Raw genomic sequence first — 27640 nt, 5'->3', positions numbered from 1 at the left:
TGTTTTATTAAGTCAGTGTTTCTGTGTTTTACTATGTCTGTGTTCCTGCTTTACTACATCAGTGTTTCTGTTTTGCTACATCTGTGTTTCTGCTTTACTACATCTATGTTTATGCACAGACATTTGTGCTACACCTGTTGTTCATAAATTTGAACCCACATGTATGTGTGAGCAGGGCTGTGAACTATCATGCATGATGACCAGTCTCTGCTGGCCACATGTCCCCAGGGCCTGTGTGTTAACACCAATGTACATTAGATTCAAAACGCAGCAAACACAAAACAAGACCTCTGCTACATTGGTCATTTCAACAAACAGACACTATTCCAGCCCTGATTAGCATGTAATGCAAAGTAGTAATAACTATACATGATCATAGAAATGTTGTGGAATCTGCAAATATTGGCGTGAAACCAGCACCTCACATGGATCCTGCCACACTCTGCCTCTCTCTTCCTGTACCCTCTCTCTCCCTGCCTGTAGTGTACCCGCACTGGGCAACCAAATGCATTTCAAATGATAACTAATATCAGCACAGGAAAAGTTATCAAACTGCACAAGGTTATTAGAAGATTATATGAATTTCTCCCCTGCCCCCCCCCCCCCTCTCTTTCTTTCTCTCTCTCTCTCTCTCCTGGTACAAAGGCAACCTTGGAGATTTTGTCATCACTACATCATGTACCCTGCTAAGGCACAGGACACGGCAGCACAGCAAGCAGCCACGTGGTCCTGTCTGAGCTCTGTCTCTGCAGAAGCAGGGTTCACCCGGTGACCCTGGCAGGAAGCCAGGAGGCCAGGCTTACTCAAACTGACTCCAGAAACGCTGTCTGCAAAGTCTGTAAACAGCCAACTGGCAAACTCTCATAAGACGCCCAGCCAGGCAAAGCTGAAAAATGTACAACAGTCTACAGTGCAGTACAAAGAGGAAATACTTTTATTTTCAATCATTTTCATTACCCTTTAAATGCACAGTAAAATATGAAAATAACAAAAAAGGTTCTCTCCCTTTATAAAAAAAAAAAAAAATTCTAAGATAATTTTATATTGAACTATTATGTGTGAAGTCTTGACAAACCACAACAGCCACTTGCTTTTACGCCAGGCCAGGTACAATGGCTTCGGGTATACTGGGTTTCTTGTCCATCTCTGGCTACGCCTAAAACTTGTTTTTAAAGTCCTATACTGTAGCTATAGGCTACAAATGAATGAATTGCTATGGCCCAGTAGGCATCACTTTATATATGACTTATAGCTAAAAGGATTAGAAAGGAGACACTGCCAGAACCGACTGCCTCATCCCAGGTGTCTCCACCATCTGTTTTTATGTTTGTGTGTGGAATGCCCGTTCTTATTACATAGCAGGCGAAACGTTCAGCCTCCTTATTTGGAACGCTGATCAGCTGTTTATGACATAAGAAGCACAGTAATGGCAAATGGTGCATATTTGGCCTGACAGAGCCATAACATCTACTGTAAATTACTGAAATAAAGGAATAAAGGGGTGTGTGTGAACAGCTGGCCTACTTTCTGCAATTAACAGGTCCTGCCAGAATTACTTTGGCCCATCCAAAATTGAAATCCGAGTACCGCTAAGGTGCTGCGTTCTCGATTTTTTATTTTGTTGGCAGTTCAGAAACTGAACTTAAATTAAATTAAAAGTTCTATAGATTGTTAACAGTGAATGTAGCCATGAGGTAAAAATGGTTATTTGGTGAAAAGTGGTTAATGTCTGTGATAATTATCCTGAATAAATGAACGTAGTTTCAACCTTTATTAATTATAAAGATATTAGCACCGCGAATGATGATGAGGGCAATCATAATCTTGATTGTATTTAAGCGCCAGTCAAAACATGCACATGTTCATCCCAGAACAATTTCCCGATGATAAAGTGGCTAATTATGGTGTTAGTTTAGTGGCTGTCTGAACTGTACTGTGGGAAGTCCTGCTGTGTTTTCCATATCCATGAGATTTATGCAGAATGTATTAAAGCTGTGGAGCTTTGTAATAAGGGTTTCTCTCTGCACAGGTTCGAACAGTGTGAACACAGGCCTGCAACAAGAAGAGGATGACACTGTGGACATCTGCATGAAGTTATATTATACTGTATAACCAAACACTCCCAGCCTGGGCGGGTGGGGGACACATCCCTCATTCTGCAGAACTTCCCCAGGACATGTGCAGACCCCACAGCCTGTATTCATGAAGCATCCCTGTGTAGCGGTCCTGACCTAGGATCAGTTTGGATAGACATAGGGGAAAGCTCATCTGGGGCTTCAGCTCTGAGTTGCTTATTGAAAACAGGTTGCTTATGAGAAAATCAGATGACCCAGATAGATTTTTATTCTATTCCCTCTGCGGGGCACACGCATGTTTTATGTGTTTTTTTACATTAATTATGCATTGCAGTCTACGCGCGAGGTCACTCATGCAGTAAATGGCCAAGATTGCGCATTGCCCCTGGGTCAGGGTGAGTGGCAGCACGACCAGTCCTGCTGCGCTGGGCCACGCCCACTGAGTCACACGCGACGAGGCAGGCACGGCGTTCAGAGCTCGCCAAACATCCATCAGGGCTGTGCTGCCGAGCACCAGGCCTCTTCAGCCTCGTCTGAAATGATTTTTAGAAAAGATTAAATCTCAGCGCCCTTTCTGGAGCTCTAGGCAAGGTTCTCTTGTCTTCTTTTCAGTAATTTAATAACCCAGATTGTTTGAGTACTTTACTCCCAGCACATCAACATTGCTATGAGCACCATAAGTACCACCGCAGATTGTTTGCTAAAGTAGAGAGTGCCCACAATCATCAGACATCAGTGCTAGGGAAGAGGTTTTGAAGCTGAATACTTAATACAAGGAATGCCCAACCCTATTCCTGGAGATCTATTGTTGTTGTAGGTTTTCACTCCAACCCTAACAAAGCACACCTCATTCAACAGCTTTCGATCATGCTGAGCTGCTAATTAATCAAATCAGGTGTGCAAAATTATGGTTGAAATGAAAACCTACATGATATTAGTCTAGGAACAAGGTTTGGCAGACCAGGTTTACAGCTGGATAGCATAGTTTTTACCTAAAACACTGGTGACAGTATCCAGTTCTAGAAAGGATGTAGTGTCTGCTTTTCCCTGTATTTCAGCACCACTGATTCATTTAAGTTGCTGATTTGCTGAAGAACCCACACACCTGGTTGCCATAGCCTTAATTGGCTGCTCAAAGAAACCACAAAATCCCATAGACTGAAGAGAAATGTAATGTCTTGCAGGAAAACTTTAATTGAGTAATTGATTGGAATGTTCCCAGGTGAGAATGAGAACTGCAGTCCTATTTAATCTCAGGTGTGCTGACTAAGCATGGTCCTGTATGATTTTGTATGAACAGGGTTCAGGGAAAGAGAGGGTTGGAAGGATTTCAGCTGGTTATCGGTTTTGTATTATGAATGGAAGAAATTTGGAATAGAGCACAGAGTTGTTGTTTTTTTTCTCCCTCAATTATGTTTTCTGCCACCTGCTTTTAAACCTTTAGGTCTTTCAACATCAAAAAAGTTCCAGCAGATTACTGCTAATTTTTAAGTGCCAATTATCAGCGTTATTCAAAACAAAATTATTTCATGTGGTCGTACAGTTTGAGTACTGCAGCATATTTTAGAGTTTTCATATTTGATCTAGGTCTGTTGGCCATGCTCATTCAGGCACGGCGAAGATTTTGCATTCCCTTTATTTTGCCCTAGGTGTGAATGAGCAGTGACAGAGCGGTCTTCCTCCTTCCCACAAGCCCCCCCGTGATCACTGCCTCCTTGATGTGTCTCGTGCTCAGATCTGCAGAGCTGATTCGCCCTCGCTGGTCTCCATACGTGTTTGACCTCTGCTGGCGCTCGTGCTTTTAACGAGAGTAAGAGCTTTTTCCAAAGGCCGCGGGATTGGCCCCGGAGCCGTTCCGTTTCTCTGCGTCAGCGGCCAATCAAAGGTCAATGCTGTTTTCCGTCCCTTGCAGTGTCAATAGTGAGCACAGCTCGCTCAAGCCTTGTTCTAGTGAGTCTGTGCTCGTGTTTAATTGAGGGGGAAAGAACAGGGCGGCCATTCACTGTTATATGACTGGATCTATTTCTCTGTAACTTGGTCACCAGTGTATATTATACTTTATACTATGATTTCATGTTTTTCTTATGAGAATTCACATATGACCAGAAATATCTTTTGGAAATGTGGAAACCATATAAATTCCAAAATATCATGCAACCTGATGTTTGGAAAGAAATCCAGCTTTCAACCAAATTCTGACTGCATAGTAAAAGGCACAATTGTGTAATAGTAATAGCTTCAAGTGTACTGAAGGTGTTGTTAGCATTATGCTGCGTTTCCTGTCTTTATCACCAGGCGTATAAACATTGAAATGACTTCCCCCATTTCCATGTAATGTTTAATTCAAGTGAAATGCTAATGTAGACTCTGTTTGTCAAGATTTCCAGACACCTAGCTAAATCCCTGATTTTGGTTGACACCGATTTCCATTGTAAAAGGGGGCAAGTTCTTTCCATTAACCTGAATGCTAAACTGGTGTAATCAGGGTTGCCAGGTTGGGTTTTATTTTTGCTCCCCAAATGTAAAAGTTGATTTCATGCGGTGAAATCATGGGGTGGAGAACATTTAAGAGTTAATATGGATCGGTGTACTGTAGATTAAAGGAAATTGTTTTTAAATATGAGGCATTTGAGAAAAGTATGGATATGACCCAGTCTAGGTCAGACCGTAACCAGAAATGAAGGAAAAGGGTAATGAAACAAACTAGAAGAGCTAGACGAGAATCGAAGTTGAATTGAAAGAATGAGGTCAAACACACAAAATCCACTCGGCAAACAAACTAGAGGGGCTGGAGAGGAATCTAAATCAGATTGAACAAAACAAGGTTTGATACACAAAATCCACCCGGCAAGCAAAGCAGAAGGGCTAGGTAAGAATCAAAGTCGAATTGAACAAAACAAGGTCAAACGCACAAAAGTCACGAAGTAATCACAAAAATCTAACACCTTCACTGAGATGAAGCTCAGCATGATACCTCCTAAAGGTGAGCCTGTTAGAGAAAAAGAGTAACAAGCAGTGAGTGTAACAAGCAGTGAGTTAAAGAACTTGTTGTCCTTTTGGTGACCACGTGATAGCTTATATATTCCAAGCAGTACAGTAGAATCTAAAAAGGAGTAATGCAGAGTAACTTCTTTAACTGTAGAATGGCTGTGAAGAACAGATGGCTATCTTAGCATTCAGTTGTTTGAGTGCGAAATTTGTGAAAACAGTAATTTGCTTATTACCTTAATGAAACTGTAACTGTAATAAACTGACAATGTTTATAGATGAAGGTTAATTAATTAAGCAAGCAAATAAAAAATCAATTGTCTTTAAGGAGAAATGTTTCTCAGCAGTTATTTAAGATGTATATACGTGTGTGTTCAGTGAACAACTGAAACGCATCAATGTATGTTTAATGAATGTTCACCTTTTCAATTATTTCATTTCGTTTTGCTTCATTTCTTATTTTCAGAATGTTTGATTTAACTGGACAAAAAGGTCCAAGTTGAGGCAGAATTATCTTCTGCTCAGCACAAACCATTTTATGAAAATGAACTACTGTACATCTCTCGCTCGCTCAAAGTGTACATAAACTCCTTGTCTGCATTATCACCAGAAAGACCTCAAAATGCTCCACATGTGTTGTACATTAATCATCCACTTATTAACAACATGTTACCCTTAGAGACAAATCACTGCAAAACATTATTGCACCTTGTAAGCAGCTCAATCTGAACACACCATTTCCCTATGCACACTGAATCCGCACAAGTCCCCTGATTCATGTGAAGTCAGCGAGCTCCTGCAGGCACACATGCATTAAATACATGGCAGCCTTTAGGCGGTGGGTCTTAATGAAAGCCATGAACATCGGAGTGGTGCACTGCAGTATTCATGCTAGATTGTAACAGTCATCCTTAAGAACATGCCTTCTTCCCCCTTTGTAATGCTGGGGGCCCCTCCAGTGTCCGCAGGGCTCCTTCCTACATTATTCTGCCCCAGCGGACCTCCTACATCCTGCATATTCTGCAGTATTACATGTGCTTTGAATCTTACACATTCAACCTTTAAATGCCAACATTTATCCTCATTTGACATTTGTAGGGTTGATGAGGTCCACAAAAAAATAATGCGCATGAGAATCAATGTGATTCCGTCAGCCCATCCGTCCCCTCTCGGCTTCTACCCACCATTTACCTCCTACCCCTGATGTCTGATTTCACTGCTCATAAAAGATTTTATGGTTTTCTCATCTGAAATTCAGCCATCCCTCAGCAAGAGGTCAGTAGAACCTGTTTGTCATTCAGTTTCCAAATTGCCCATCCCCAATAATCAACATCAATTGCCACTTCACAGATGATGATTGACAGCAAACAATTTTTATCATTTTGGGCAGTAACAGGTTTTTTCTGTCTGGGAAGTTGGTCTGCACATAAAAAGTGCAATTATATTAACCACACAAAATCTAAATAACAATAATGAGTTTCCAGTGGCGTATGTTTAAAAGTGAAAGGCTTAAACAGATGAACTACAAAGATGAAATGATGAAATATAGATGAAATATAAATGCAAGATTTAATGTAGCCTACAGTGTTATTTGTATGGGTCTATGCATTTTAACAGTAGCCTGTTGCCAAATTCTGGGAGAAACAAAGTGTGACAATGTATAGCCTACAGGTTCTGGAATGCACTGGGTTCACGATTCTCATCCTTTTCAAACGTTTGACAGCCAGCCCCTGTCAACAGTGTTGATGGTCCAGCTCTCCATCCTCCATTACAGTAACATCAGTGACAACAGGCACTCATCAAATACTAGAACATCGCAAGGTACAACATATTGTGCCAAAACAAACTTTAGAGGAATCAACACATTGTACCAAAACAAAGTTTAGAGACACACGGTGACAGTATTATTTTAGTAACACATTTTGAGCGTGCTCTATTTCTTACAAGGTTCTGTTAAAGGCACAAAAAAACATGTTCTTTATTTCCGTGAGGGACCAAATTAAGTCAGTAGCCTTAATGCACTAGCCTATCAATGCTTCACTGGTAGGCTGTAGGCTATAGCACCCGGATAACTTCCCTTTGATTTTTTCTTTTTTAAACTTCAAGTACTGGTTCCTGTGCTGGCTACAGTTGTGCATGTCATTTCAATTGTTTCCCACTGCTGCGCATGAGACCATTTAATTGGAAGCACTGTGAGATTCAAAGAGATGTCACGCTCTAGCTAGCTTGCACAACATGAGTACACTAAAACAGAAATTGCTCCTAGGATTTTTTTGAAAATATTATTTGCTTGTATGGCAAAAATTTATTTTTAGCAGAACGCCAAAACATTATCTGTAATTTATTACCATATATACTATATGCACTATAATATTGCTATTTCATCCCCTTTCTCTTACAATTGTCATAATAAAATTATGAATTACATATATTTGTTGTGTTATTATTGTTGACATATTATGACAAAAATAGTTTTTTTTTTTTATCAGTACTCGAGTGAATTAGTGTAAAACACAAATTTTGAAATGCCCTGTGTTCCAAAGACGCAGCATCCCATGGACTAGTACAACCATTGTTAAATATTCAGCCCTGTTTTCTCTGAATTTAATGATACTCTCTTCAATAGCACGAGTGTCTCAAAGTATACCCTCTCAGTCATGCTTATACATTTTTACATGTTTGAATGACACCTATTGCGTGCATTAGCTTAAGGTCTTTGGCCCAGTCTTTTAACATAAACCTCCCAGTTGCACTGTGCAGTATGGTTGCCCTGAGGGGCAACATATCCAGCATGTAGAAACAAAGGCAGAGTCCAGCCCTGGGAAACATCGCTAAAAAACAGCAGCAGTGGTTCCAATCACACTGTGGCTGAGAGGTGAAGCTGCAGAGGTGTGACTCTGAGGGAGCCCTGTGTGACACTCCAGGGCATTCTCATCTCCGATGTGAATCGGAGGAGAAGTCTGACAGACTTTTCTCAGGCGTGAGGGTCGTTGGATTCAGATTTGATTCCTAAGGGAGTGGCTGGCATCAGCTGGAGCTCTGAAATTAAGCATGGTGTTGTGTGCTTTCTCTCTTAAGTCTCTCTCTTTCTTTCTTTCTTTCTTTCATTTCATTTCTCTCATTATTGATGGGGGTTGCCCATTTCAATCCTCTGTTTTAATGTGTATGCCCTGCCCAAAGACGCAATGTCCGCTGCCAATTTGGTAGGCTGCACACCTGCACATGCATGCTCCAATATGTATCGGCAGGTTGCACTCCTGCACATGCATGCTCCGATATGTATCAGCAGGTTGCACCCCTGCACATGCATGCTCGCATGTGCATCGGCAGATTGCACCCCTGCACATGCATGCACCCATGTGTATCAGCAGTTTGCACACCTGCCTGTGCATGCTGCGATATGTATCAGCAGGTTGCACACCTGCCTGTGCATGCTCCGATATGTATCAGTAGTTTGCACACCTGCCTGTGCATGCTCCGATATGTATCAGTAGTTTGCACACCTGCCTGTGCATGCTCCGATATGTATCAGCAGGCTGCACACCTGCCTGTGCATGCTGCAATATGTATCAGCAGGTTGCACACCTGCCTGTGCATGCTCCGATATGTATCGGTAGTTTGCACACCTGCCTGTGCATGATCTGATATGCATGCAGGCAGCCTGTGCATCCTCTTCACTCTGCTGCCAAACTGCAGAATGGATGCAGCTGACATGGGCAGAGCACAGCGCTTCAGTTTGACTGGTGTATCTATAAAAGGAAGGTATATGATACAAAGCTATTTCCTTTATATGCATTGCTTCCATCCCTTCCACCACACATAGGAACCACTTGGGAGCCACTTAAATGGCATAATTTATATTTTTTTTTTTTTACCTATTTGTATGTGGCAAGGGGAAGAAGGCAGAGCCGAGCAGGCAGCTGAGATCTTTGCCATCACATGCAACTCCCTATTGGACACACACTCAGGCCTCTCACTTGGCAACCAATCAAACTCTCAGCCTGACTCCAGGGTGTGATGTCAGTGTCCATGTTGGACTTTTGCACACACTAATCTGTGAAACAGACAGCATCTTTAGTGCAGCCCTGTTGGGAGGGACAGAGTGTGCAGTCTGTAGTGTTCAGCTGATTCTGTGTGAAAGTGCTTGTTCATCCCCTCCATTATGCTCTTGCTGGGAGACTGTGGGCACTGTGACTAAGCTGTCATCAGTGCTTCAGAAGATTCTGTTTCACAGCCAGTGACTGTTTGCCTACCGTGGTTTCATCAGTCCACCCTCCCAACAGACATCCAGCTCTTGGTATGGGAAATAAAAACTGCCCATCACATTTTTCCCAGGCTCCATTTCAGCTGAACATCAACATGTGCAACAGCACCATATAATCAAGCGCAAGACTATGGCACATATCTTCATAACCCTTGAGCATAACTCACATAATTCTGGTGCATATGTAATGACAATGTTATATGTTGATAGCTGTGACTGAGGTAGGCTTAGGAAAGTGCATGGCTAACAGGTGTGTTTATAATAAGGAGAATACTACTGTAGGGACAGGAGAGTGAGGGTTTATTAGCTCCCAGTAGGCCATATTTTACCCGTGACTTACTAAAGTGACCCATTCATTGCGTGTATGCTCATTGTAGCTCTAGCCATAGTCGGATTCACTTTCCCTCCATTAGCCTGTTGGTTCCTGTCCATTAGTCTTTTAGGTAAACAGAGGGACTAGTTGGGATCAATGGCCTGCTCTCCTCCATTGCTTATTTTTTCTTATGCTTTTGTGTTATTGGGTTCAGGCTAAGTCCAATGCACTGCATAAACTCTGTCTGTCTGCATCGACCCCTTTACTATAAATGTATAAGTGAAGCCACACACAACGACAGAGCTGATCAGATCGTACAGCACAGAATGGTTTAACGGCCTACATGCACAGATGATGTTCATGCGCATTTAAAACGCTTTCATCTTTCGCAAGAATTGAAATTATTATGTAGCCCACGTGAATCTGTCCCATTAGCCAGTAAATCACTCCCAGGTCTGCATTTGCTCCCTTTGCAGTTCTTGGTACAGTCAGCATTGATAATCGAAGCATCTCCTACTGCACATAAACGTACACAGTTTGATCAGAGATGCGCAAAATGTCCAGATGAATCATTGTTCCTTTCTGATGCGTGTCTGAAGTGCCGGCAGATCATCAGCTGTAAGTATTTCTGCAGAGCCGTCTAATATCTTCATCATAGCCTATTCTCTTGGGAAATGTGATTTTTCCAGTAACTTTAATGTTTTGTAATTAAGAATAGCTTAATGATAATAATGCTTTGCATTTATATACTGTAGCTCTTTTCTTCAAACTAAAAGTGCTTTGCTGTGATTATGGGGAAACTCTCCTCAACCACCACCACCTGAGTGATGCACCATTTTGTGTCAGAACAGTTTTTAGCCAACTACACTGGGTAATGGTTGGGTGGCAGGTTGAGAGAACCAGGCTGAAAATTTAGCCAGGAGACCAGGGAACACCCTAGTCTTTGCTATAAGTATTGTGGGGTCTTTAATGACCACAGTGAATCAAGACCTCAGTTTAACATCCAAACGACGACATCTCCTACAGGACAGTGTCCCCATCACATCACTGGGACATAGGGGTTTATTTGACCAGAGGGAAAATCACTTCCTCCTGGCCCTTTCAGCAGCAACGTAGCTTTCCCAAGAGGTCAAAGTGCTAACTAAACCCACACCTACTTCGCTTATGCCCTTCGGCAGAAGCAGTGTAAATTGTGGTACAGCTGTTTAATTACCAAATAGCCCTTATAGATCAGGTATTGATCAATGACAATAGTTGTTTTAGTAAAGACAAATATTTCATAAATACATATAACACTGCATACTATAACATTGAAAGCTGTGATATCAAATGGAACAGCATTATGGGAATTTTCGATACACTGTCTTTTTGAAGACTCTGCAAACCTGCAGAAATCCTGGTGGCTTTCAATTTGCAGGCTCCTCTCGGTGTATCTGAGGCAGATGTAGATTTTGCGTATCTGTGAGGGGCAGGTTTGACATAGCCAGCCCCTGGCTGTACTGTACTTAACGGGCTTGGCTGAGTGCAGTCCTGCCTCGCCCACAGTCCCTGGCTCTCGGTTCTGCTCTGTCTCACACTTCTGGCTCTCTGTTCCAAACTCACTTCAAATATTGATCCCCAGTTTTCAGTCAAACTCAGCTGCAGCAGTGTTCTTATCAACAGCCATTCTTAGAAGTCCTGCACAGCTGGGTTACATAATTATAAGCTTCAAATCAGGCATTTAAGCTGTGTCACCGTCCTAAGTGGCTGTGACTGATACAGCTGAGCTTTGGGTATCTATCCACCATTTAAGATCTTCCTGTTTTTTTTCTTTTCTTGGGATGGTGTGTAATAACAAGCATTTTAACAACAGCCTCTAGACAGAGAGAATGCATGCATTTACAGTAATAAAAGACAAAATGCCACATTTATTTATTCTGCCATATGCCACCAACAGACAAAATCAAGGCCAATAAATATAAACCACAAAATCTTTATGAAATGCAAAATCTTAATAACCTTCGTATTGCAGCGTACGCATGATCTGCTTTCCCGTGTTGCTACACATGGATGATACCAAGCTGCGGTGCTAATGCAAGTCTAATGCAGTGGCTTGCTCCGATTGATACACATTCATCCTTACAGAAAAGGCTTTGATCCTTTAGCCTTCTGGGAACAGCTGTCTTCCTGGTAAGTGCTAATCACACGGGGGGTGAGAATGAGGCTGAGGTCTGGGCAGCAGTCAGACAGCCCTGCCGAGGAGAGAACTCCAAGGTGAGAGACGCTCCTGACGGCCTGTCACTCAGACGAGCCCTCTCTTCCTCCTGATAGGCTGCCTCGCTGGCACGGCACAGGCAGGCAGACTCTCCCCCGTTCCCTTTGAAGTGCTCTCCTCTTAGCCCTTGTGCCCATCCCGATTAGCCCTTTCTATTCCAAAAAGAAAACATCTTTGGGAGCAAAAGGTGAAGTGTGCCGTGTTCACGTAAATTACCAATGCATTTGTGGAGATGGACCGTAAATTTGCTGTGTGTGAACTGGTAAAATCATTAATATGACTGGTTTTCTGTATTAAAGCATGCTCAGTTCTTAACTCTCTTAAAGCATGTAAATCTATGTGTTCATAGAATAATGCCTTTGAGCGTTTCACAAGTGTTTTGTACCGTTGAATATAATGTTGGTTCTAAAATTGAACCTGTATACAGCAAACTAAATTGTATGGACAGGCTGGGGTGACCACAGCCTAGTGATCATCACTCAGCCTGCTCTTACCTCTACCTGAGTCCAGCTCCAGTGCAGTGTCCCCACCATTACTGCTGCCTCACACACCCAAACCTTCTCTGGGTCTACGTTCACTCTCCAGAAAATAGTCTACCTTCTTTGTGCTCATTTACCCTTCTTTTGGATACTTACATTTATTTTGTTATATTGTAGTCTCCTTATAAATCCCATGAGGTTTCCTTTACCTCACTTGCAAATTTATTAGTATTTCAGAACCATTTAACATATATTTTTTTAACCTTTTCTCATGTGCAAATAAATCAAATGAGAATCTCTATTTACCCCAGCAGACAGACTCTTCCCCCTCCTGTGTTGCGGAGCAGAGCAGACTGGGTATTCTTATTCCTCAGTTTCCTCCCATCAGGGTTATGATTTTCATTAATCTCAGACTTTGTCATCTCCGGGTAGTTATTGTACAGTTGCAATATACTACAGTGCTAATGATTGGTTAGGGGATACCATCTTGCTGCAGTGCTGTAGATTTCTGCTGCCTGGCTGTTGCCCGTGCACGTCTTTCTAGTGTGAGCAGCCTGCAGCCTGGTGACTGTGTTTCCCTATTAAACTGGTGCCAGGAGGCAGCACTCAAGGCAACAAGGGGCCAGATCGAAATCCCAGGCATCCCTACGCATGCACTGCTATGATTCCGTGCAACTGTCTCCAAAAAAGAAAGCTGATTTCCCATGATTCTGTGTTAATACGATTATAGAACTCCTCTTTGTTTCTGTCACAGCTGCTATGTGTAGCGTTTGTTTAATAAGGCTTTTTTTCTTCTTCACTGTTCTTCCCTGAAACATTGCAGCCTGTGCCTGCATTCTCCTCCATGTGTGACAGGGGAGGAGGGGAACTCTACACACCTTTTTTATTATTATTACTGTAAATTAGTCAAACTGAAGGGATTTTTATTTACCAGAAATGGAGAGCTGGACACAGAAATTATATTACTGTAAGACAGAAATCCAGCATTCCTTCATCAATACAGCAGCAAATACTGAAATATCCCTCCTTTGTGGCCTGTCAAACAGCCCAACACTAAAAATTACCGCTGAACATTTTCTTTCACGTCCGAAAACCATGTCTAGCACAAAATTGGTCCATAGATCCTTTGAGATACAATAACGCAGCCTGTGAAATATGGACACACACTATCTTAGGGCCTGATTTACTGAGAGCCTTAGCATGTGAAAGACCTCTCAAAACATGCAAAACCAATAACACAACCAATTATTGCTGCAAAACAAATACCATGACACGTCATTAGGCATTTACTAAAGGTCTTAGTAAATTAGGTCTATAGTTCTGGAGCAAACTGGACAAAGACAAATCATGGACATGTCACCGATGGCAAAATCAAGGCTGAAATAATGTTGTGCTCTGGGCTGAAAAATCAACAGCAATCATCTGGCTGACAACTCCTGAATCAATTCACATAGTAACTGAATTTCTGCATGATTCCTCAATGAAAGCTCTAGTCTTTTCTCTCTGAACTGTCGCTCTGGATGCTCTGATGATAGAAAGCGTTCCAAAATGCACCAGAATTTTATCAGTGATTGTCTTGATTTAAATATACAGCACCATTTTGAACTTAAGGGAGTTTGTGTTCTAAAACCTTCTTTCTGTCAGCCTTTTCTTCACAAAATATGATGACTGGCAACTATAAAAATTCTAACATAATTAAAACATCAGTAATTCCAGAGGTCTGGAAAGTCCATTTTGAAAAAAAAGCTCAATGAATATACTGAAAGGTTATATGCATAAATAAATTCATCAAAGCGGTGGAGTATTTGTAGAGTCTTCTTGGAGTATTAACAGACTATTGTAACAGATCTCCTGACTGCACTTTTGGGAAGAGTTGTGTTTTATGCTACAATATGAATTATGAAGAATGGAGCATACTGGGATTGTATTCCCATGGCAACAGCACTCAGTGAACTACACTTCTCTGTAACATGCTTGTCAAGCCTCAAACCATCAAACTCTTTGTGAGTCAAAGCAGATTTGTTTTATGTAAAGTGGTCTTTAGACAAAGTGGCTTATTTGACTCATCATTGAAAATGGCACAGTTATTAAGAATAAGGTGAACATTATGTGATGTCATGTCATCCTTTAACAAATTCAAAGTATACGTATGACTAAAATGAGCACATGCTTGTGATACCTTTTTAAAAAAAATGAATCTCATTGAATTTTATTCTGCAGATTTCACACATTATTTATAATTGAACAGAAGAGTATTTATAATCTGAATCCTCATTGAACATTGGCCATAACATTCCATACATTCAGTGAGATCGTCAGTATGGGTCTTAATGACAATCCATAAACATCCTATCTGTTGCTCTGTATTCCCAGTTAACACAAAATGGTTGAAGAATGATGCGGAAAATTATGGTTAGACTATAGTTTGGTTATGAGGAAACATGATTATATTGTAGTTTGGCTGTGAGGTAACATTATGATGAGAACACTCCCCAAACAGCCTTGGGACGCATTTATTGTCTCAAATACATTTTTGAAAATTCAAAGAAGCACATGTGAGGCATGTTGCTTCACACAAACGTGCACACACACAGGTACACATGGATGGACACGCACACATTTTCTTTCTTTATTTCACACTGCAGTTGAACAAGAAAAGGCCTCAATTTTTTTTAAATGTCAGGGGTGTCTTAGACCTTGAAACTACTCGATGCACACATACACACACAAACATAGACACACACTCACACACAGGTGCACGTAGAAGTACACACACTGCCCAGAGCAGGACGGATGGAGGGCAGCCGTGAGCGCTCTGGTGTGCGGCTTAGCCCCTTGTATACACCGCTGGGGCCACTCCTAACTGCCGCATTTATTATTATAATGGCTGCACTTGAGAGGCTGAGATACGTGCCCTGTCACTACAACCCTATGGCTGATCTGCGGGACTGTGTCAGAGGTGAGAAAGTATTCCCTTGTACGTACTGCATGTGCCCACGGAGACCAGAAACTGTGTGAATGGTGTAATGCCAGTGCGCCGTTACTTCCTGTGGAAGAGCATTCTCTGTTGACCCCATTCCTTCATCCCACTTGATGGCTCCTCCAGCCAAATACTCTAAAGCAATATGTACTGTATGGTGGTCTTCATTATTAAAGCACAGCTATTAAAACCCTGTTTTGTGTGGGGAGACATGTTATATAAGTATGGAGCCGCATACACGCTAAAGACTTTAGCAATCCTCAACACAAAATATCCAGTAAATATGTGATAGGTCAAATGGTTCACTGCCTTTGCAGGTCACATATTACTGCACAATAGTGACCACAGATCTACAAATAAATGGAGAGCAGCACCAGGAGCAAAACCAGCAGCCTTTTATTAGTGAGCACTGACCTTGCACTTGCATACAGAGCCCTTACCACCAGTAGCCCAGCCTGCCCACCGCTACCAGCTCTGACATTCAAACAGTCCAGCTTTTTAATGCAGTGCATTCAAACAGTCAGACTTTTTAATGCAGTGCATTCAAACAGGCAGGCTTTTTAATGCAGTACATTCAAACAGGCAGGCTTTTTAATGCAGTACATTCAAACAGTCAGGCTTTTTAATGCAGTACATTCAAACAGGCAGGCTTTTTAATGGTGCCTTGATGGGTCCTCTGATGGAAGAGAGGTGAATCCTATTAATCAGGGCTACCAGAGCCAGGCCCTCAGGGCATCTCTGGAGTATTCTCAGGTTCTGTACTGCACAGCCCTTCAGATTATCAGGAAATACATGTAATGCTGGCTGATATCACAAAGCAGTTTTTGCTTGCAGTGCAATAAGTGCACAGTGCTGGAGAATGCAGACTTCAGTGGAACAGCAGGGAGAATTTCACTTGCTTTTCACTTCTTTGTGCAGTTAAAGGGTTGGCCCTTCATTTAGCATCTTTAGCCTCTTTAGCATATTGGCCAGAGAGAGTTAATAAATTAATACATGAAAACAACTGTCTATATGAAATCTAAATGTGCTAAATACTCAAGCAATTATTTTACTAAACTAAACTAAATAAATACATGATTATTAATTATAATACTACTATTACGAATAAGAAGAAGAAGAAGAAGAAGAAGAAGAATAAATGTACTGAAATTATGAAATTAAAGACCCACTTTATCCTGTGGTGATGATAGACAGAGTCCCAGAAATAACTGCCAGTATCACTGTGCTCCTGAAATGATAGAAGCTGCGTAATTATGGGTAATGCAGTTTAGCAAAGTTATGACATAATAGAAATGATAAGTGTGATGCATTATTGTATCTTGCTCATGTACAGTGTAGGTGTGGGTGTGCAAGCGTGTGTGAGTGTGTATGTGTGTGTGTGAGAGTATGTGTGTGTGGGGGGGTGGGGGTGTTGATATGGGTGGGACTATCTACTGGCCAACCAGGGTGAATAAACGCAGAGTTTAACAATTTCCAAGACAAAACAGCACTTTTTATTGGTTAGTCCAGAAGAAAAAGCATTCTATCTGAAAACATTTTACGAGATCTACAAAACATACCCTTTTATCATTACATACAAGCAAATTCTTGTTGCTAATTTAAAAAGCTGGTGCCATGCTTTTAAAACTACCGAGGATTTTGCTTATGATTTTATGGATGATTTGACACAGGCATATATGAAAAAAATTTGTTATTTGTTTAATTGCTTAATGCTGCTGACGATATGCCTGAATGCAAACATTAACATTGCTAAGGAACTAATTCCACTGTCCAGTAAACAGAAACGAATGCCTCTTAGGCATCAGTCCTCAAAAGTTATTTTAGTTTGAATTTTACGGTTCATTGGGAAAGCCTGCTCAGTGTCCTCACTGAAGTACAACGAACAGTGTTCGGAGATGTTCCACTCAAACTCTGTGCTGTCTGTCAATCAAAATGCCGTTATAGAAACACGTGGCTCTCTGTGAGCTGAAGTGCTTAAATATCTGGCTGTCTGTTCATTTGAAACACTCAGAAATCCTGCGGCTTGGCCTGGTAATCCTCCCTATAGCGAGAACAAAAACTTCCACGGCTTAAATGAAGCTTATATTTCACTGCAGCGTCATACTGCACCCTCACTCTCACTGTGAAGCAGGCGGGTTATTTCTGGGTAGTGTGTGTGTATGTGTGTGTGTGTGTCTGTTTGTGTGTCCCTGTCACTCTGCCAGATTGCCACCCCTTTAATCCTCCAATTTGAATAATAATTAAACATACTGAAAGAAGTGTTTTTGGCCGACAACTCACTTGGGCTCCAAACAGTTTATTGAACCAAAAGATGCTGGTGTTTTTTAGACATCAACTTCTTTGTCAGAGCATTTTCTATTTTTTATTTTTCTATTATTTATTGCAGGTCAGTATTTGATATCTGTAGGTTGTGGTGATATGCTTAGAAAATCCCAGTGTGCTTTTTATCACATAAAATAAATCCTGTAATATGGCAGCGATCTGTACACACTGAGTAGGATCACTGCCGATGTTGTTCTCCCCAGAAGAATGCCCTTCCTTTGGCACTGAAAGAGCATCTGAATTTGAGAGGGGGGGGTGTTTTCCTATTACCAGCTGATTAAATTGTTTGATCCAACTTACGCCACTTTTGTATTTTTGTTTAATTCTCAGTCAGAAGAATAACCGTTCTATGTATCCCGGTAGTATTTGATTGAATGTCCATTCTGCTTAGATTACAATTTTCCCGAAACCATATTCTGGCAAAACGCCTCTCACAAATCCACATTTGGAATTTGGCCACAGCTGTGTGGGAAAATCTCTCCGCTCTTCCTTTCATGAAAGAGCAGTGTTTGTTTGGCACATGTTGGAGCCTGGATGTGTTGTGTTGAGTATACCAATTATATGAATATTTACAGCAAATGCATGTCGAGCTACCTACACCAGTACAAACACAAAAATGTGTTGATGGCCAGTTTCTCTTTCTGGCTCATGTATCTGAATGTTCAACTTAATGAACTGTCCTTTCTAGTCAATGCTGTATTTTTCTTACTGTTCAGAAATACTGAACACTAGAGCTGTTTATCAGGTAGCCCCAGGGCCCAATGTTGCCTGCAATAGTCTTACTCCCTGCCCTAACATCGATGAGAAGAGAAAAAAGTATTATTCAGATGCGCCAAATAGCAACTGTGACTATATCAAAGGGTATCTGCGCATGGAGTCAGCATACCTTACCATAGTGACAGGACAGTGAGCAATGGCTCATATTTTAAAATGACATCTAATTTGTGTACACATACAATAAATTATGTCCAAACACCTTGTGCTAGGAATAGCATGTGGAACACATTGGGGGCTTATGCACAAATATTTGAAAAAATCTGAAGCCCAGAAAATAGCTATAGAGCACTGCTAGTCACATGTGGCATTGTGTCCTTTGTGTGGATTAAGCTGACAAGGCAGGGGTAACAGAACCTGCCCCAGGGGCAAATATGCATGAGAGCAGCTGTCAATGGTAACAGAACACCGACAGTGGACTGTTCCAGAGGCAGCAGATCGGATGTATACACAACCTTTTAATTAACCACACTGCATGAACAGCTTACATCTGACCAGATGTTCATTTTTAAATTAACCCCTTAAACCCCACTTAAAAGCCTGAGCTTTTGTAAGAATCCCCCCTGTCTTAAATAAACCACATTATCTCCAAAATTACGCTGCTTGAAATATGCACATTTGTACCAAAATGACTAAATCCCTGTTGCTTGCATGTAAAACAACAAAGATATCCAAAAATTGTTTTGTATTTTCTTTAATTCACTTGTGATTATATGTTCTTCTAATAGTGGAGGAAACCAGATTTATTTTTCCAGTCGTATGGATGTATAACAACGCCTGGATAAAAGTTTAGAGTGGACTGAACAAAGCCATAAAATGAGACACATTTTTTCAAAGATGGGCCCAAATGTCCCCTAAACCTCAAATGGCACCAAACCACTCCAAATTTGAATAATGTGTATATCTTTTCCACTTTCAGAAGCTAATTCCATTCAGGTTGGTAATCAATCAATGTAATTGAGATAACTTTTTCACAGTTTGTTAGGTAAGTAGCTTTTTTAGAAAAATGACCCTTTTCACAGTTGAAGTTCAATGTATGTACACATTTTCAAGTGCTCCTGAAAATGCTGTCAGTTCAATGGAAATAATGCATAATGAAATAATGACTTTTTTTAGCCTATGACCAGATAGATATCTTATGGCTCAGAGAAAAATATACCAATACCATCACTGTAGCATTAGTAGTTGTTTGACTTATTGGGACATATTGTTGACATATATTGGATTATAAAATATGTGTCATCTGGGGAAGGGGACTGCCTTGGCATTTCTTTTCTTATCTCTTGTGGTTTTACTGATCAAGATGGGGTTTTTGCCACTCCCCAAACTGTTGCCACAAAGTTGGAAGCACAGAATCGTCTAGAATGTCGTTGCATTAAGATTTGCCTTCACTTGAACTAAGGGCACTAGCCCAAAGCATGAAAAACAGCCCCAGACCAAGGGATGTCCAGATACTTTTGGTCATACAGTATACTGCATATGTTTTCAGGGTTCTTGGACGCCGCTTAAAAATATTCACTCAGCTAGAGAATTGCAAGAATGGTTTTGCCATTGTTCAGTTTGGTATTCCAATTTTTTTTTTAAATTAAATTCAGTTGCAGATTGTCATGCATTTTCATTTCATGGGGTATGTTAGCAATGTTTAATGAAGCTGGAATTTCAATACTGACATTAAAAAATCAGGAAAATGTTATGACACGTACACTCTGCAATGTTTTTTCTATGATTAAATTCTGGCCATTGAGGGATGTTACAGGTAAAAACAAGTTTCCAAGCAACATACTGGAATGTTTTCCTGAGACTTTGACATAAAGTAGCTTGTTTGGGATAATAAACAAAGCTGAAGACTGCCATCGTTACACAGTCTCTCAGCTGAATGGGAATCCAACTGGAATGTTCTCTGGTGTTCTTCAAATGTCTCACGACAGCTGGGCTGTTGTCTGATAGCCCAAAACACATGAAGCACATTCAAAATTTCAGAGAAAAAATCATCTGAATCGTAGAATAAAATAAGTAAGCGTATAACATAAATCTGTCCAATTACGACACGTTTCTTTCCTACGTCGCTCTGGGTGATCAAAGCTGGGGAGAACAGTGGGCGCTGGGGCTTCACCAGGTTTAACTGCACAAAGACAGAAAGGGTGAAACCCCGCTCGTACCCCGGAGCTGCTGCTTTCAGGCAGGAAGCGGCAGAAGGAGGCCCACAGCGTGGCGGCTTTGGAGTTCCTGTGATGAGGGGATTAACGAACGTCAGGGGAGGGATGAATTACCGCTCCGTCACTGCCGACGCCATTTGGCCCTCGCTAACTGGAGGCGGAGTTTCCTGGGCCTGCTGAGTGCATCATGGGCTTTTTTTGGCCCGCATGAAAAATTCAGCAGCCTCTTGCATCATCTGGCCTACATACAGAGCTTTATTCACAATTGCGTGAAGAAGCTCGGGCCACATTTACTCTCCAGCCAAATAAACTTGCAATGACTTCACCGGAAGCAACATGCTATATTTCCCTGTGCACTTTCAACATGTTCAGTACTTTCACTTTCAATTCGATTCTAAAAGTAGGTCCTTGAGAATTTTGAGCGCAATACTACAAGCGTGAATTCACAAATATTTCATTGATTTATTTGATTAGAAAATATGCTTAACCCGGGTACCTAATATGATCATACATACATTTAGTCTGGTTCGCCCCCTAAAATCTTACCCCCTGCAACACAGTCCCCAATCTCAAAGTGACCCACTCACAGAAGTAATAGTCACTTACCCTTACAGCAACATCTCCCTCATTAATCCACAAACAACAACACATTGCCTTCTCCACCAACCCTCCAACCTCTCCCTCAGTCCCACAGTCCACATTCCCGGCCGCAGTGTTACAATATTGAGGTAAATTCTTCTATGCACAGCTATAACACCTGAAAATAAATTGGGAAACTCACAAAACTGTGAGTCCCGTATTTACATGCAGGAAATATATAAGGTTCTCCGGAATATATTAGTTGTCACTGCATTTTATGACTGTTTATATCCCTGAAAAATGCTATTGAGTCATAAGTAAACAGACATTTGAAATAATCTGCCATGTTAAAACTTATGTAAATCTGCTGCTCGCATTACAAGCATCATCGGAACACCACCTCCTCTGCTGCCACAGCCAATCACATGGAAAGAGCTGAATATAGTTCAAAGGAAGGAGGGAAGTGGGAAGCGGGGGACAGTCATCTAATTGACTTTATGGATACGCAGGAAAGGCGCTTTTCACATCACACACATGTAATTTCACTGAACCCCAGCGAGAAGACCATCCATCTCACAGGAAGTGACTCTGTGGCCCGCAGGAAGGGACCGTTCAGCTCTGTCCCTCTGATGATGCACTTTAACAGCTGTTCATTACCAGCTTTGAATCTGCTGTGGAGGTCATTAGGGAGCCATGGATTTTGGTTCCCGCAAGCCTACTCTCAGGAAACCTGTGTGTTTGCGTGTGTGTGTGTGTGTGCGTGCGTGTGTGTGTGCCCTGCGAAGGAAATATTATTTCTGTCTGAAACCATCTCTGAGACCCCTGTGGTGTAGAAGCCTTCTGATGAAAACAGCACAGAGTTTGTACTACGACTAAAAGAAACTGCTGAAAAGGCATGCAAGCTGGCCTAGCAAGCTGTAAAATTCCTTCTAAAGTAAAGATTGAAGGTTAGCGCCTGCAAAACCACCTACTATCACTCATTGAAATAATTACCCCCTCCTACATCCTTTGCCCTTAGAAGAAGCCTGTTCTTATGTGTATCTTTATCTCTCCATTTCTGAGCCAATGACATGGCCTGAGTTCCCCTTTACCATCCAATTCAGTCATCGCTGGAGACTTAAAGGCAGGAACTGGCTAACAATACCTCAATAATAATTCAGCTCAATTTACGCATGATACTTCTGCCCCTTTTTAACAGATTTCAATATTCATCATATTATCGGAGGTGGTCAAATATGTATTTTTGTAAAGTGATTATTCTTTAAATATCCAGTCAGATGAATGTGGAAACAGTGAAAATGCAAAGGTCAGGATTTCAGGCATTAAAGAAGCACTGCTGTCATGTTCCAAAGCGTTCAGATAAGGAGTTAGTCAGGAGCTCACACAGAGGCAAGAACCCACACAATAGGATGCCCAAAACCACAGAGCTCAGGACCCAAACCACACCCAAATCACAGAGCTCAGGACCCAAAACAAAGAGATCAGGACCCAAACCACACCCAAATCACAGAGATCAGGACCCAAAACAAAGAGATCAGGACCCAAAGCACAGAGATCAGGATTTAAGTCACAGAGATCAGGACCCAACCCAGACTGATAATATCCAAACGACATTCAGATCACAACGATCAGGACCCAAACCACATCAAAATCACAGAGCTCAGGACCCAAAACACAGAGATCAGGACTCAAACCACGCAGATCAGATCCAAACCACAGCCAAATTACAGAGATAAGGACTCAAACCACACCCAGTTTACAGAAATCAGGACCAAAATCACAGATATCAGGTCCCAAACCACAGAGATCAGTACCTAAATCCCAGAGATGGGGACCCAGATCACAGAAATCAGATCCAAACCACACTGAGGACTTAAACCACACCCAGTTCACAAAGATAATGATGTGAGCAACCTAGTAGTCCCCAGCTGATCACAAAACATCAGTCTTCATGGAAACAGACCGAATGTCCAAGACAACAAATGCAGCCAAATGAAACACTAGAAGGCCTTGCATAAAGGTAAACAATTATTCAGATTTTTTTTTTCACTAATGCTAAAGGTTATGCTAAAATTATGACCCCAAGGACTATCACCATCATCACAGCCAGGCTTTGGAGACCTGGCTACGACACATTAGTTCAGAAAAAGCCCTTGGACATCAGCCCCTCAGAACCATGCCGTTAATCAATTAATCTGGTCCTATTAATCTATGCCTTAGTGAATAATCACAGACAAGAGCAAGAAAAACTGCCTATTTTAAATTCAATTTCCCCAAAAGACTCATGCCAAATAACTTCAGCGAATGCATTATACTGTAATGGATCAATAGCTATTCTTGTTGTTTTAAATAGCATTATAATTTTTTGCCAAGTGTATTCACAACTCTAAAACTGCTGGACTCACCTTTCTGTAGACAAGCATGTTGGGGGATTCGTCTGCTACTCCACTGGTGCTTTGCCCAGAATTGTTTGTCTGCGCCATGGTCCAAAACTTTGAGCAGCCACAATGTAGTCAAGTACGGCTGAGAGAGGCTGGAGTGGGCAAAAAGAAAAAAAATAGAATCCTTTAAACACTGGATAACTATGACTGCTTAAACTTGCAATGGTAGGTTATAAATGATCCACTTAATGGTTACAATTAATCATTCAAATCTAATAATAATAATAATAATTATTATTATTATTATTATTATTATTATTATTATTATTATTACAGCCATGCTATTTAATAAATCTTTATTCATTGTTTTTCAGAAACCCACTTTTTCTTATTATCTTAAAGTTATAGCACACTCCAATGGCAAAAAAAAAAACACCTTTCCCAGCTACATCTATTCGGGAAGGTAGCAAAGACGATAACGTGTTATCTGGAACTTACGACAACAGTAGTGTTGAAAAGAACATTAATTCAGCGCGTTTTTCTCATAAGCCTCCTAAAATCATAAAAGCCATGCACGTGCCTAAATGACGGCAAATATAACAACTGAATGTCGTATTTCGAAGCGTAGTAGTTGTATAAATACTCCCTTCTGGTTTGTTATCTTCCAAGAGGTTTGCCGTTTTATATATCAACGTGACGGAATCTTCGACGAATCATCTGCCATATAAATAATTCAGTTAATATCTGTCATCATTATTTCCAATCTACAAACGACAGTCTTCTAAATTCGTTCAGTGAGGCACAAACCATTAGCAATTTCAGGACCGGAGACAGCGCCTACGAAAGCTCTGCAGCGCTCGATCAATCCATTATATCCAAGGCAAATACAAGGCAGAATGTAAATAAACATTGATCTTTTGCATTTACCTTAGGCACGCACAACCTCTGGATAAAATCCTGTTTCCTTCACAAGAAATACTCTGTACAGAATGTCAGCTGACAAACATAGGAATGTGATGATAATTCATTGGAAATTGGGAAAATCTGGCACTAGATGCAGACTTGGCATCGCTTCTCCTTTCAGAACGATGCTGGAGAGCACAGGCGCGCGGCAACCACGGCTTTATGTGAACGCGCCTCTACCTATGACCAATCACGTGCCAAAAATTAAACGTCAACTGTACAGGCTGAGGCAATTATAGTGACATCAAAGGCATTAAACAAGGAGCATTGGAAAATCCAACTAGAGGTGAAACATTAATAGTCTAAGGTTGCAGTGATCAGTTTGTATTTTTTTTTTGTAAAATGAATGATAGCACTTTGCACAAACAAGTAAATAAGAGCATTTACCTACCTTCTTTTGATATCCATACGTATTAGTGATGTGATTTTTGCAGGATTGGCTAACATACCATACCTTGAGCACCATACCTCAAAGACTTTCTAAAATTGTACAGTAGTAACTTCTTATTCAAAGATAGGACTGAAAAGTCATTATGTATCATTGTTATTGGGTGCATTGGTTGTAGAGGATGGATGGACATTTTTGAAAGTAAAAGAACAGAGTGTATATAATTAATATTTTGGTAAATCTGTTTATATATTGGTCCTTTTTTCGAGAATTTCTTTAATTATTATTTAGTATTAAAAATAAATGCCACTGATATATAATTTGTCTTAATATATATATATATATATATATATATATATAGCAGGACACAGAAATAAAACCCAGTGTAATTTAGGCTCCTGTTTCCTGCTTGTGTCATGAAGGGAAATCAGCTCTGAATGTAGTGTAGAAAAGTGGTGCCAAGACAGGGCTGTGCTTCAGGACTGTGGAGCATACTCAAAATCTGCACATAAATGGGACTGAAGGAGGCAGCCTCCTTTCAGGGATCCGGGAGGCAAATACCCCCACCCCCAATAAAAAAGGGAGGATGATTTAATGATTACAAAAGTGCAAAATGTGCTGCTTTGCATCTCCTTAACTAAGCTGGTGTGTCACCTCCCCCACCCCCAAATTGGTGAGACTCCTATCTGTTTCCTCCTCACAAATTCCAAGACTTTAAATTTATCTCACCAGCTATGGAACTTTCAGTGGAATGTTCAAAAAAATATTTGATGGTACTTTTTTCAACTTTAAAAAATGACCACTTGCCAAGTCCTCATTTTAAGAAATGGACACTGCTGAGTAATTCCTAATTTCCAAAAAACACTCTCTGCTAAGTCATTCCTCGTTTTTTAATCCTCATTGCTTTGTCATTCCACATAAAAAACATCCACTGCTAAGTCTTTCCTCGGTTTTTAATCCTCATTGCTTTGTCATTCCACATAAAAAACATTCACTGCTAAGTCATACCTCGTTTTTTCCCTGCCCACTGCTATGTCACTCCACATTAAAAAAATTGGCACAGAAAATATCCACTGCTAAATCATTCCTCATTAAAAGAATAAAAAATCCCACTGCTGAGTCATTCCTCATTTCAAAAATGCCCACTACGAAGTCATTACTCTTTTGCAGTTTAAAACAATCACTTCTTTATTATTGCATAAATTTACATTTGTTTTGCACTACTGAGCAAAGTGACTCAACAAAGCTTCCAAGAGTCTCTATGCACCAAAGCAGGCCATATACTTTTGCACAAAATCTTTTCTTTGTTTTTAAAATCATACAAGACCACCATAATGCCACATAACAAATGGCAATCAAATAAGCAGCATTAGAAATGATTGCCTGTGTCAAATGGTGGGTAACATTAAAACTACACATCCCATTATGCAGTGCTACAGATATAATATACTTGAGGGGCAAAAACTTGCACTGAAGTACATGTGTTTGATGTCACAAAAATGAATAATTTTTGCAAGACTGCTTGAGACTACCCAATAGCATAATCCAGTGCAAATTAAGATTATGGGTGTTTGTTGCCACATAGTATAATATGAAATCACATATTGTTCCACTGCTTTGATTAACAGTGGTGTAAACTTGTAAACTTTAAAATGTTCACTTATACTGATGCAATGCCCGTGTTCACTGTAAGAGATCATTTCAGTGACCCCTGGTGGATAAAATCAGCACTTCACAAACAAAAAATGTTCATTGTCTCAATCAGTGGATTTATTCGTTTAAAATAATATGCAAACAGATTCCATATACTGTATCCCAATCATTAGCAATCAATTTCTGTTGAAGATTTAATCCCTTCAAATACAAGGATGAAGGAAAATGATGAATATGCGAAAGAAAGGATATGTCACGCACCAGAATAAGCAGCAGCATCCGGGCCGGTCTTTAGCTGTCGAGACAGCTGGTAGAAGAGCACAGGTCTGTCACAAGCAGTCACTAAAAAACAACCAGCAGCCCTTTCACCCGGGGTGCGTTTAAAAGTGAAACTTCAGCAAGGCGGGCTTAACCGAGGTCCCGCCGGGGGGCCATCCTTCGGGGTGGGACCGTCCTTCGGGGTAGTCCCGACGGCAGCACGCACATCGTCCCCTGGTGTCCCCTCCGGCCCTTCCCTTCACCGGCTGGCGGCAGATCCGCTCCCGGAAGGTATTGCCATGGTGCTTTGAAGTGTTGCTGCTGGGGCCCTGTGGCCCTGGCACACTGTGATTTGTGAACACATCCACACATCTTTTCTCTCACCGAGGCAGATATGTTGCAGGGACAAAGCAGTGATGGTGATGCTGTGCCTAAAAAATATTAAAACTCTGTGTTTTAACATTCTGTAGTTTTCAGTAGGATGAACAGACCAGTATTGGTGCCAATTGCAAGATTCCCCTATCAACAAAAATATAAGGTATAGGAGATTCTGCACTTCAAATGGGTATTTCAGAGAAGCCAAAGTCCCAAACTCAGTCATCCTAAATCTTAATTCCCAGAATGCAGTTCTTGTATAATGTAGATGAGTAACTATTATCAAAATGAAAATTGATAATCCCGCTCAAAATATATTTGTGAATGCCACAAAAGCATTTCTTTCAAAATTCAGCAGTGGATTTGATTATATTCCATATTTCATATTCAATGTACAGATTAACAGGTCAGATGTGTTCTTTCAGCAGGTATGTCCTC

At 40.9% G+C, this 27640-nt stretch overlaps 1 protein-coding gene across 6 annotated transcripts in view; it reads right to left on the bottom strand.

Moving 5' to 3' along the window:
• The window catches only part of rgs7a (regulator of G protein signaling 7a), a 59990-nt gene extending 35318 nt beyond the window's left edge, over positions 1-24672 (bottom strand). For 4 of the 6 annotated variants that reach the window (XR_004763238.1, XM_035399513.1, XM_035399515.1 and 1 more), the window contains exons 1-2: positions 24493-24672; positions 23590-23717 (exon numbers count right to left, since the gene is read on the bottom strand). Coding sequence is in view for 3 of the 6 variants with exons in the window: in XM_035399513.1 (XP_035255404.1) it covers positions 23590-23667 (78 nt within the window). In the remaining 3 variants the exon portion in view is untranslated. The other 2 variants (XR_004763240.1, XR_004763239.1) reach the window with 2 other exon arrangements.
• Between the last annotated feature and the right edge of the window lie 2968 nt (positions 24673-27640).

The sequence above is a fragment of the Anguilla anguilla genome, chromosome 18 (assembly GCF_013347855.1).
Source record: "Anguilla anguilla isolate fAngAng1 chromosome 18, fAngAng1.pri, whole genome shotgun sequence".
NCBI classification, from domain to species: Eukaryota; Metazoa; Chordata; class Actinopteri; order Anguilliformes; family Anguillidae; genus Anguilla; species Anguilla anguilla.
Note: the sequence above shows the minus strand (reverse complement) of the source record. Positions and strands in the feature narration are given on the sequence as shown.